At 43.3% G+C, this 13,572-nt stretch overlaps 1 protein-coding gene across 1 annotated transcript in view; it reads left to right on the top strand.

Moving 5' to 3' along the window:
- LOC147014111 (TBC1 domain family member 9-like) overlaps nucleotides 1-13,572 on the top strand; it is a 98,619-nt gene that overhangs the window by 35,747 nt on the left and 49,300 nt on the right. The window contains exon 6 of the mRNA XM_085851796.1: nucleotides 358-565. Within this exon, the coding sequence (XP_085707922.1) occupies nucleotides 358-565 (208 nt within the window). The remainder of the gene's footprint in view (nucleotides 1-357; nucleotides 566-13,572) is intronic.

Genomic DNA, 13,572 nt, shown 5'->3' with positions numbered 1-13,572 from the left:
ACAAAATTGACTGAATAGTTTGTGGTTATAATAACCTTCAGTTTCTGTTGGTATGCCACACGACATGCCATGATAGGCTATTTATATACCTTAACATGGAGTTCATCTGAGGCGGAAAACCCCCTTGGGGAGCGTGGCTAATTGGTCACTTCAACCTCTGCCGTGTGACCCTTAGTGCCTCTGGCAAGTTTGGTTGAGATTGGATAAGTAACGACTGAATGTATTGCAGACAGACAGACAGACACACCAAATTGCATATTTTAGGATGATTACTTTTTCTTGTGTTTGTGAATCGGGTGATACATTATGAATTGATCCTTGTGACAGCATTCATTGTGTTCTCCCTGTTTCTGTTAGAGAGCTTGAGGCCTTGGGACGTAGTTACCATTACCAGTTGCGGTTCAGCTTACCCCGCTGTGAAAACATGCAAATGGAAGCTGAGTGTTCGCTTTGGCTTACTGTTGAAAAAAAACATGTACAGGGGCAACTTTACACATCACAGAGATACTTGTGTTTTGCCGCCAGTGAGGATTCTCTTCCGAGCCTCGTCATCCCTCTCAGGGAGGTGAGTTCTTTCTTTGCTGTGTTCATGGCAACTAATTTTAGCACAAATTCCATTGGATGATGCAAAATGGTCATGATGTCATGATGTAATGTTCATAAATGGGTTTACATAAACATTTTGTGGTCGGGTACCTATTTTTTGTGCAAAATGGCTCGATTGTTTGCTCCTTGTCAACATTCCCCAAACATTTTCCTTCCCTTTTTCTTCTGTGTTTACCCCAGAAACTATTTTCTCGTACCTCTTCCCACTCCATTTATTCATTTTGGCCACAACTGCATATATATGTTGTACTCTTTTTTTTTCTTTTTTTTTATTTTTTTTTTTTTTGGTACCCTTTTCCCCAATTTTCCTTGTCAATAACTGTACTCTGGCAGGTGAATGAGAAATAAGGCTTTCCTTGTTTTTAAAACTAACTTGACGACCCGTGAACCCGTTGGGTTCCCGTTGTGACCGGTTGATGCAAAAAAATCATTTCAACAAAAAAAAAAAACCAATGTCACCCGCAGGGTGACCCGTATCTTGCCAAAAGGTGACCACGTGTGACTTCTTTAAGGTCACACTGAGGTGAACAGAGCTGCTATCCACCAGGAGCCACTCCTTGAGGAATATCTGCCTACGAGAGATTCCGATGAGAATCGTTCTACAGAGTAACTATGAAAAATATGCGTTTGCCTCATAACGTCACCAAATGACGTCATAATGTCTCAAGCTTGACATATCTAGAAAGCACTCATCTAGGTGTTCAATTTGAGGTACTACACGATATGGTTCCTAAAACTTGAAAATTTGACCTTGGGGTCAAATATGTTTGACCTGAGGCGCTAACCATGAAGGTCAAGGCCAATCGCCACCAAAAATTAATCAGCTGAGCGCCAGACCATGAACTATATTCCCATGAAGTTTGAAGACGATCCGATCAAAATTACTCAAAAAATAAGGGTTTCGTCGACTCCCCTGATTTGCGACAGTGACCTTGACCTTTGACCTTGACCTTCAAAATTTTATGCGCTGAAAGGGACCTCCTATAAGCCTCTGATATGCGAAGTTACAAAAATTTCCAATGACAACTGTGCTCTGCAGAGTGATTTATATGTGATTACAGACCAAAAAAACAAAACAAAACAACAAAAAAAAAACTTATGAAGGTCAAGGCCAATCGCCACCAAAAATTTATCAGCTGAGCGCCAGACCATGAACTATATTCCCATGAAGTTTGAAGACAATCCGATCAAAATTACTCAAAGAGTAAGGGTTTCGTCGACCCCTGATTTGCGCCAAAGTGACCTTGACCTTTGACCTTGACCTTCAAAATTTTGTGCACTGAAAGGGACCTCTATAGTCCTCTGATATGTGAAGTTACAAAAATTTCCGATTATAACTGTGCTCTGCAGAATTTTTTATACGTGATTACAAACAAAAAAAAACAAAACATACAAGCTGACTAACATATTGTGACATTCACGGGACTTGAACAGTCCCGCTAACGTAGAATGAGCCGAAACGATGGAGGCGGTTTATCCTCTACAACCCAAAGATGGCGGTTCTAATCACTCTACCGCAAACGGGACGAGGAAGGTGGCACGAGTCGCTTTTCACTGAGTTGATAACGTTTATTTCTCTAACCAGAAATAACAAGACTCGGCAAGAAGAGGGATCCGGGGCGATTCGACGGGATGGTGGTGTGGGTTCGGGCGTGGGGAAAACACAAACAATTCCAATGGATATACCAATCTCAAACCCTCTAAGGCACCAGGTGTACACACACACACACACACACACACACACACACACACACACACACACACACACACACACACACACACACACACACACACACACACACACACACACACACACACACACACACACACACACACACACACACAACGTAGCTGGTCCTGGTGGTCAGGCTGGCCCGTGGTGTAGACGCAACAGTCCCTGGATTGGCGTCGGACGAGCTGGCGTTGCGCTCGTCAGGGTAGGAGACACCGTGGTACTGTCGACCTCCTGGTGTCGGCCCAAGTCCGCTCACAGCCGCCAGGGAACCAGTTCTGGCACCAAGTTGCGAGCAGGAGAGGGAGGCAGGTCTGGCCGCCATTCGACCCCGTACTCAGAGCCAGCAGAACCCCAGAGCCAACCGAGCTGAGGCACGAAGCACAGCAGGGCCTTGAGACACGATGAAAACCAGGATCGAATCGGCGCAACAACACAGCACGCTCCCAGCACAACAACCTCCACCAAAACGGTTTTTCTGTACCGATCTTCTTCCTCCTCGCCTTTCCCCGAACAGAGCCTTTTTATCCTCGAGTCCTCGTCACTTCCAATCGAGCCGTTTATTGGCCCTCCGCCGTCGCCTTCCGCCAATCGTGATCACGGGGCGGAGCCATCCGCAGCACTGTCCTGTGATGTCACGGCAAGCCTCCAGGGAATACTAAAAGGGGTTTACGCAGACACACTTACCCTATCCCGTATCCCTATCTAATTACGTGACAATTATCATTTCCCCCTTGAAGAAATGGACATTTACTAGACAACTTATCACCACTGAATTGCTACTTATTCCATCGAGATCCTGGTAAACTCGAACAGCATGGCATACCTAATTAAACATCCTAATTACCCTTTGAGTGCATACCCCCCCCTCAAATGTAACAATATCTTGCAAAACTTCGTTTTGGCAAGATAAAAAGGTAGCTCCAGCGAACTAGACTGCTGAGGTTGTTTGCATTGATCAAATACTCCTGAAGAGTACTTGACTGAATTGGAAATTAATTTTTTAATATTTTCGTTGTCCAATTTGAGCAATTTTAATTTGTCCAATTAAAAAATTTTCGTTGCCCAATTTGAGCGGAACTTGATACTGCACACCACAGGCGAGTGGTGAGTAAGGTGGGCCGAAATTTTTTTTACGCTATCGTGTACCATTTTGGCTGTATTTCAGGAACATACATACATACAAGATGAAAGTTTTAGTAATGTATAGATAGATGCTAATATACGAGTGTGCATTTCATTTGCATTTGATTTATCCAAAATTTAACGGTTATATCCTTCCTGAAAGTAATGAATTATATATTATTTTATTATTATTGTTGGAGTTGATATTATTATTAGCTCCACCACCGAAGTTGAAGGAGGTTAAGTTTTCACTCCTTTCTGTCTGTTTGTTATTTGCAAAATCGAAGCTTTTTCAAGTATATTTGTCAGTCGATTTTGTTATCTTGCCAAAACGAAGTTTTTGCAAGATCTGTTACTTGGTAAGTTTTTTTTTTTTTGTTTGTTTGTCTGTAATCATTGGATTTTTCACCTTTTATATCACTCTGTAGAGCACAATTCTCATCGGAAACTCTTGTGGGTACACATATCGTAGTATTTTACAATACCCTTCAGCACACATAAAGGTCAAGGTCACTTTGCGGTAAATCATGGAGGTCGACGAAACCCTTATTTTTTGAGTAATTTTAATCGAATCATCTCCAAACTTTATGGGAATGTAGTATATGGTCTGGCGCTCAGCTGATTAGTTTTTGGTGGCGATTGGCCTTGACCTTCATAGTTAGCGCCTAAGGTCAAACATATTTGACCCCAAGGTCAAATTTTCAAGTTTTAGGAACCATATCGTGTAGTACCTCAAATTGAACACCTCGATGAGTGCTTTCTAGATATGTCAAGCTTGAGACATTATGACGTCATTTGGTGACATTTTGAGGCAAACATATTTTTCATGGTTACTCTGAAGAACGATTCTCATCGGAATCTCTCATCGGCAGATATTCCTCAAGGAGTCGCTCCTGGTGGATAGCAGCTCTGTTCACCTCAGTGTGACCTTAAAGAAGTCACACGTGGTCACCTTTTGGCAAGATACGGGTCACCCTGCGGGTGACATTGGTTTATTATTCTGTCGGTCTGTCTGTCGCCTACAGGTCACAAATATTCTCAACTGAGAAGCCTATTGATTTTGAGGTCAAAGGCCAAAGATCATCTTGAGGTCAAATTTCTGAAATTGTCAATTTTTTTTCATCCGATTGACTTGAAATTTGAACAGGATTTGCATATTGTGTCACTAAATTAGGAAACAAACTATTTTAGAGGTCAAAAGGTCAAAGTTCAACTCAAGGTCAAACTTCTAAAATCATCAAATTTCATCAAAATCAATTTTCATCTGATTGACCTGAACTTGTGAATTTTAATCTTTTTGAAATGGACAATGTCATATATCCATGGCAACCTTTGGAGAGTTTAGGACGGATTCGGATGAAACTTGGTGGACATGTTGGGTGTGTGGCAAGGACAACTTAATTCGATTTTGGTGAAGATCTGAATCCTGATCTGGATACGAGATTTATTTAATTATTATGTGATTCTTCACCATTGAGAGATAGGACCAAAAATGATATGTAGCATGATATTCCAAAAATGTATTGGGCCAGATATGTTCTCGTGAATCAGGCAGTGCGTGGTGGAGGTATGCGCTCTACCGAGTGCATACCTCCGACTAGTTTTTATTCCTATTATTATTGAAAGCCGGAGTTAACAAGACGATTATCAAAAAAAAACGGAGCTGACCTCCATCATATTGTTGTGGATTTTCGCCCGTCCGGCGTACGAGCGACCGCCTTTAGCTCATTTGCGGCCGCACATGCCCACCGAACGAGCAATCTCGTCGCAGCTTTCGGATCAACGCCGAAACCCAGCTACGGGTGTTTTTAACCACACCATAAACCAGCCAACTCTTCTGTCCACGCGCTACAGGGTCGATCGCCGAATTGTCGATGTACCTAATTATTCGCGCAGACAGAAATGCCGGGAGTTTATACCTCAACAGAGCCTGCACGAAAACGAACCGCTTTAAGCAGCTCGCTTGGTTTGCGATTGCTGAGCGGTTTTATATCACCAAGCCCCGTCGGACCAGATTTATGTTTTATCGGCTTATAATCAGCCAGCTAATTATTCCGAACGCAATTATGGCAGTCAATGGAGGAAGGGACGCAACGAGCAGTTGACATTCACAAATGGGGACATTTATTTCCACACAGGCATGTAAGTCATGCAATGAATGGGGGGGGGGGGGGAAGACATGAGCAAAAACCTACAGCCGATGTCTGTTTATTATGTACATGCACTTAATCAGTTCTAATCAAGGCGTCACAGACTTTCATTCAAACCCCAAGAAAGAAAGGAAGAACCGGGCTCGTAAGCCTTTATAATTGCTCGGAGCCGTGATGACCGAAGGGACTACGAGAGACCGAGCAGGCTACCTGCCACCCTCTTGGTGACTCGCTGGGCGACCCTCGATGTCTCTGCCCGCACTCCTACCTCCAAACTCTCCAAGCTCTCTTCCCGACTCCACCACACCAGCGCAGCGCGAACTTGAACGCTCTCTCCCAGCGCTCTTCTCCAAGTTGTTCGTTCCTTGTTGACGACCTGGCCCCTCCTCAACCGCTCAACTGGACTTCAGCCTCCAAACTCAACTCACCAACTCGACTCCCTCCACCGACCAACCACGCTCTCGGCGTTGAAACGCGCCTTTTTATAGCCCGTAGGGGAGGGGTCGCTCTGGGCTTACCACCTGAAATTCAGCGCCTTCCCTCCTTTCACCTTTGAACCTTCACCCCCGGCTGGCTCCGCTCCTTTCACCATTCTGATCCGATTCTGCCATCAAACGCGGCCGTGGTTGAGATCACTTTCACAACGCGGCCGTGTTTGAGATCACTTTGCCGCTGTCGAGGATGCCATCGTGTTTGTTTGTGGAGATGTTGTTTGTTGAAATGTTGTTGTTGGTGAAAAGATGGCGGTGTTGTGGAGATGCTGGTGAGGAGAAGTTCATTTGTTTGTTGAGATGTTGTTTGTAGAGATGTTGTTTGTGGAGATGATGGTGAGGAGAAGTTCGTTTGTTTGTGGAGATTGGTGTTGTTAAAATAAAGATAGAAAAGAATAACACTACCTCAAGATTCACAGCCCGGCACACAAATAAATTCCCGTTATACATCGGTGGGGAAATCTAACCTGGAACACACACTTATTGACATAACTGATCTTCGGGGAACCTGAATGGTGATCTGTGAATTTCCACAACCGTAACAATATTATGAGTATGCCTCAGCGTCGAAGGAGAAAAGGTAAAAGGGAAATTGAAGAAATAGATGCTCTCAAGAACAATAACATCTGCAGCCCGCCCCATTGGAGGAGCATGCAGTCATGAACCTGAACCAGGTGTTCAGGGGGAGAGTTGTGGGATTGCCTTTGGAGGAATCCTGAGTTCTTCCTGGAAAATCAGTCATTGCCAAATTTTGACAAGTTTTCATCTGGAGGATATTTTGGCACAATTCCACGATGTGGCAAAAGTTGATAGTTTCAGAGCAGGATCAAACTGATCATCTCGTGGGAAAATTGTATGTACCTGTACTTGCTGAAAATTTAATCTTTGCTGAAAATTTGTCAAATATTCTTCAGCAAATGCTCTGCAAGTAGATTTTGTGTGGTGTACTGAAATTCCTTTTTTCGAATACAGCTCCAAGCTTGTAAATTGAAAAAGAATGAGAGTTTCATTACTCTCATTCTAAATTGAGCAAAGCAGTCAGCATAGCATACACAGGGTTTCCTGTCGAAGTATGGGAGAGGCTCGTGTGGGACAGGTTTATTGATGCCCTTCTTGATCAGGAAATTAGTTTGGAATTGGAGGTACAGCAACCTGCCAATGTTTCCAAATTTGCTTGTTTTGTAAATTGGTTATATTACTCAGGAAATTTTGTAAAATGGTTAACAGGGTAGGTTAATAATGACACGGGTAAGAGCTGTTGCTCAAAAGGAACCTAAGGTCCGTGTTACAATTGAAACATCTCCCCACTGTGTGTCAGCCAAAGAATGATGGCGTCAACCCAAATGTTGAAGCAGTTGAGTGGTGGTTGTGGGTTTTGGTCAAGCAGACGAGGTAATTCTGCTTACTTAAATTTGCCAAACAGAGACTCAAGCAGTGACAGATGACAGATATATGATTCAGTAAGAGGAATTGGAAGGATATTTACCAGGGATTTTTTTATGAATGTGGGAAAAGAGGCCATAAGCGCACATTTTGTTTTGGCCTGAGGAGGAACAGGAACCGGAACCGCGTGAAGAATCTGAAAGGGCGTAGTTACAGAGGGAAGGGCGAGGACCAATCTGAGGCTTTCTCTCCACAGTGAAGCTCGATTTAGCTGAGTGCACGGACCAGTGTCCAGTTGGAAAAAAACACTGCTTGGGGCCACTCCTTCGCTAACTGTTATTGAGTGGAAACTTGGTGGACTTTGGACTTTGAGAGTAGCCTGTAAAATGCAATCTGTTAACGTATATGGATACTGGAGCCAGTTATACAGTTGCCAGTCCAGTGATCTTGAACACCACTGTAGATGGAAAGACAAGGATCATTCCACTGAGAGAACACTGATTGTTTCTAGTCGTCAGTTCCAGAGATAAGAATATAGAGGAATGAAGGAATGGAAGTGAGCTTGCACCTTAGAATTTGGAAGAGTAACCAGGTGTGGGATTCTGGAAAAATGCATGCAGGTCAGTGGAGTGGGGAGTTTAATGATCTGCACATATGAAGTTCATTAGCTTTAAAAAGCAGCACTTGTGCTTCAGGTATAATCATTTGACTGGGAAGGTGAGGGCAAGGATGTCAACAACATTACATTTCCTCTGGATTTTTTAAATTGATCGCTTCATTAAATGTGTTTATTTGAGAATCTGTTAAAAGTAAACACTGTGCATAGTTTTTTTTGTCAGGATGACAATTGATCTTTCCCAAAATGGCTTTGCCACTGAAACTCGGATCTGTTCTGTGATGGATGGACAAAATTTTCAGGTGCTGTTGTATCCAACTTGTCCCTCTGTAGCTTTAAGATGGCAATGCACCACCATCACTTGTCATCCTCAATCTCTCTCTGTAATATTTTCTATCACCATCCTTAACCCAACCCTTTTCTAAGGTCTTCAATTCCAGCTTCCAATGTTCCTCTGTTGTTCTTCTCCGCCCTTTTTCCATCGTTTATAGATACTTTTGCTTTTTCGGGCGAGATGTTGGCCCACTATCTGTATGTTGACTCTCTTCCCTCTGTCTTGTTACGTTCCTGTTATGAACCTTGACTTTGTATACAAAATAGAGGTTTGAAAAGGGGTAAGCATAATATGCATCAAAGTTACCACGTGTTCCACACAAACGGACTCCATATTTATATTTAGTTTTTTTATGCACATTTATTTATTAATATGTTCATTGCAAACATAACTATTCACAGTTATAGCCACCATATCAGTCACTACAGTAATATCCAACTTACGTCTCCTCTTTTTACGTCGTTTCGCAAATACGTCATCAGATTATTAATACCATCACCGGATTTGTGTCCCCTCAACTCACACTCACGTCGTTTTAAAAGCCATACTTTCTCGAGTGTTTTCAGAACTTGCAAAACTGATAAAGATGCCAGAATACATCGTTAAAGCACCAAATCAGGAAATTGCAAAATCACTAAAAACTACTGTACTTTGTGTTGCACATAAATAAATGTACTGTACAGTACTGTAGATTGCCAAAGAGGCATTGTAAAAGTGATGTCTGAGAATTGAGATATTATGTTTTTCGTCGAATGGATGCTGGTGAACGTGCCGTTAATGTCGCCGGATAATTCAGTTTGCCTCCGACTATCGTGCATACCATCTATAACTCGAAGGGCACTCTTCGACATTGTGACGTCGCCAGATGTCTTCACCCACATTATAACATCATTATAATGAGGGGTTCACACTTAAAAAAAAAAAAAAAAAGGTTCTTCAATGAGTACCAGCAGAAATTATTTGGAACTCAGGGAAAAATTTTTTGTCAGCACGCTCATCGAGTTGGGGTGTTTGACACACACACACACACAGACACACACACACAGACACACACACACAGACACACACACACAGACACACACACAGACACACAGACACACACACACAGACACACACACACAGACACACACACACACAGACACACACACACACAGACACACACACACACAGACACACACACACACAGACACACACACACAATTACATACACACACACACACACACAGACACACACACACACACAGACACACACACACAGACACACACACACACACACAGACACACACACACAGACACACACACACAGACACACACACACAGACACACACACACAGACACACACACACAGACACACACACACAGACACACACACACAGACACACACACACAGACACACACACACAGACACACACACACAGACACACACACACAGACACACACACACAGACACACACACACAGACACACACACACAGACACACACACACAGACACACACACACAGACACACACACACAGACACACACACAGACACACACACACAGACACACACACAGACACACACACACAGACACACACACACAGACACACACACACAGACACACACACACAGACACACACACAGACACACACACACAGACACACACACACAGTGACACACACACACACAGTGGCACACACACAGGGACACACACACACAGACACACACACACAGACACACACACACAGACACACACACACAGACACACACACACAGTGACACACACACAGACACACACACACAGACACACACACACAGCCACACACACACACACACAGACACACACACACACACAGACACACACACACACACACAGACACACACACACACACACAGACACACACACACACACACACACACACACACACACACACAGACACACACACACACACAGACACAGACACACACACACACACACACAGACACACACACACACACACACAGACACACACACACACACACAGACACACACACACACACACACACAGACACACACACACACACACAGACACACACACACACACACACACAGACACACACACACACACACACACACACAGACAGACACACACACACACACACACAGACACACACACACACACACAGACACACACACACACACAGACACACACACACACACAGACACACACACACACACACACAGACACACACACACACACACACACAGACACACACAGATACACACAGACACACACAGACACACACAGACACACACAGGCACACACTGACACACACAGACACGCACAGACACACACAGACACACACAGACACACACAGACACACACACACAGACACACACACACAGACACACACACAGACACACACACAGACACATACACACACACACGCCCAATGCATGCTCATCTGCTTTCCCAATTGCCACTCCCATTTTTAATGCACCTCTCAGCTTTATATGCCTCTTATTCCTCTGTAAGTGCTCTCAGAACGTTCACTCCAGACGAGACTCACAAACTGCTTTTTTTTTCTTCTTCTTTTTTGGGGGTGGGGGGGACGCTCCTGAACCTCTTCTTCTTCCTCTTCGCTAGTGCGTTCTCCTTATATGTTTTTTTTAATCTTAAAAGTTATAAACTTACAATATAGCTTATTAATTATATTGTTATAATTTATAAACTTAATTTTGTACACTTAAATTTTGAAATCACAATTATCATGGAAGAATCTTATCTACATTAGATGAGAAAACCTTCCATCAAAAGCCTCTGTTATGGTAGGTCATATGCTTTTGAGCTTTATGAGCATTTCTGAAGTACGCATTTAGTTTTTTGTAACCACACATGAGTACCTGCGTAGCAGTTATATGAACCGCTGATTTAATTATTAATACTTGTACCAAGTTTCCTGAAATCTCTAAACCCAGATTCAAAATATTAAATCATTCTGGCTGCCAGAATTTTTGTCCATTATGTCCATTTTCCATTATGTCCGATCAAGTTGAAATTAAAAACTTATTTTCCCCAATCCAACTAGATCATAATTTTGATGTTTCACTTCGATTGATGAAATGGTTCAAGAGAAATAAAAATTTTTTTTGATGATTTTCGTTCAATCTCATATGGCTGTCAGACCATGTGACCTATTAATTATTTGTGAACACTGTGGCATCCCCAGGTTAGGTCAGGTATGGCAGCATGCGCCAGAGCAGCACGTCGCTCCGTCTGAACGCTTGAGGGAACTTGTGTGAAGTTTCCCCTCGATCTGGTCAGCCTTTTCAGAGAAAAAGATTTTTGAAGTTTTTTATGTTAAAAAAAGCCTGCTGAACCACGTGGTCGATGATGTCATCAATCTCCCCCTCCCACCCCCCCCCCCCAAAAAAAATTTCGCCCGAGATGACACTCAAAATTTTTCATACTGAGCGGATAAAGCGTTCGAAGTCTGCAATTATGACGTCTATAACAGTTCCCTATGACATCATCAAAAAAATCACACTTACTTCCCATGGAGAGTACGTGACATGTGCCAACTTTCAATTTTTTTCAATGGAGTGGGTTTGGAGATAGAGGTCCAAACTTTTTCCTTTTTTTCCAACACGGTCTCTACACCACGTGACCTATGACATAATCGTCATTAAAACATTCTTCATGAGTATTTGCACCTTTTGGTGAAAATTTGCTGTCAATCGGATTTGCGGTTACAGAGAAAATGTGCATGTACATACGGACGGACGGACAACCCGAAAACAATGCCTCCGGTGACTAATTCAGCAGAGGCATAAAAATACTGGTGTTCATTGTAGGAGGAAGAAGAGCAGCTCCAGCCAAGTTCAACTGCTTCGAGAAAAGGTTTATTTTTATTTAAACATGTCTGGTAATTGCTTTTTTCTTTTAATTTTTAATTTTTTAATTTATTCGTCTATATTTGAATATAACTATCATGAACCAAAAAAGGGTAATACAGGTAAAAAGCGAAATATAATAGGTGCAGTTGTGATGTAAGGAACGCATCCCCGCCTCCCCTTCTTCCATTCATTATTTTTTGAAAAATTGCTTTGATTTACATAGTTTCGATATTTGTCGCACTTTTCAAGAATGCATCCCCAACATAAACGTGTGTGTGCGTGTGTGCGTGCGTGCGCGCGCTGGTGCCTGTCTGCTTAAGTGAGACTGCAGAATATCGTTATTGTTATTAATTTCGCGTTAAGTCTGCTCTGTGTCCCTTTTTTAAGTTGACTGTTAATAAATCATTATTAGGAATGTTCCCTGCTCGTTTTTGTCTTTTCTTCCATTGATCCAGCATGGTCAGAATCCTAGTTTAGCCGGGACTTTATTCCCAACGATCTGTTCCTTTTAGCCGGTACGTCCTTGGCAGCGTCGCTCGGGTGCATCCGATCCGGTAAAATGACCCGGTTCGGACAAGGCGTACCGAGGGCGTGTTCTCCGGTAATTAAACCACGTGATTAATTAGGTAACCTGATTAACCCAAAGACGGGAGGACCCTAGGTCATGCGGTTGAGTTATTGGCGTCCACGGTTGGTTAAGCGACCCGCCGCATCATGGAATTATCCGTGTGTGACGGCCTACAATTCTGGGGAGTCTGGTGGGTACTGACATAGCCTCCCCCACCTAGTGGTCTTCTCACCAGACCCCCGGTCCGCAAATATATATATAATCTCTCGAAACATGTGGAGTGTGACGAGCACTCCGCTGATCCCCATTGGACAACAGTCAACACCAAAGCGTCGCCTCCAACACAGAGGCCTCGGCCCGGTGACTGTCAAACAGACAAAGATTACATGGTCAACATCAGTTGAACATCAACTGGAGCCACTGATCCGGATTTTGGGCTTATTTGCCCTCATCAGGACGGTATACCGATAAATATGTGACCAATGATGCCCACATTCGTCGTTTAAACATCAGACGCTCCTCCTGACTGTTATGGTGAGCATCGCCGCTGATTGTCTCACACGGTAAAACCGCATAATCCGCACAGAACAACCATCCATCTGCCACTTATACAGTTGTTCCTGCAAATGCAAACCATTCAACCAGAAGGCACGTTATGTGATCGGCTGGAAAATCGAAACATGTGGAGTGTGACGATTAGTTCACACCAAAA

Source organism: Eptatretus burgeri, chromosome 13, assembly GCF_056783735.1.
Source record: "Eptatretus burgeri isolate ZD-2024b chromosome 13, Ebu_testis_v1, whole genome shotgun sequence".
Lineage (NCBI taxonomy): Eukaryota > Metazoa > Chordata > Myxini > Myxiniformes > Myxinidae > Eptatretus > Eptatretus burgeri.
The sequence above is the reverse complement of the archived record's forward strand: the minus strand, read 5'-3'. Positions and strand labels throughout refer to the sequence as shown.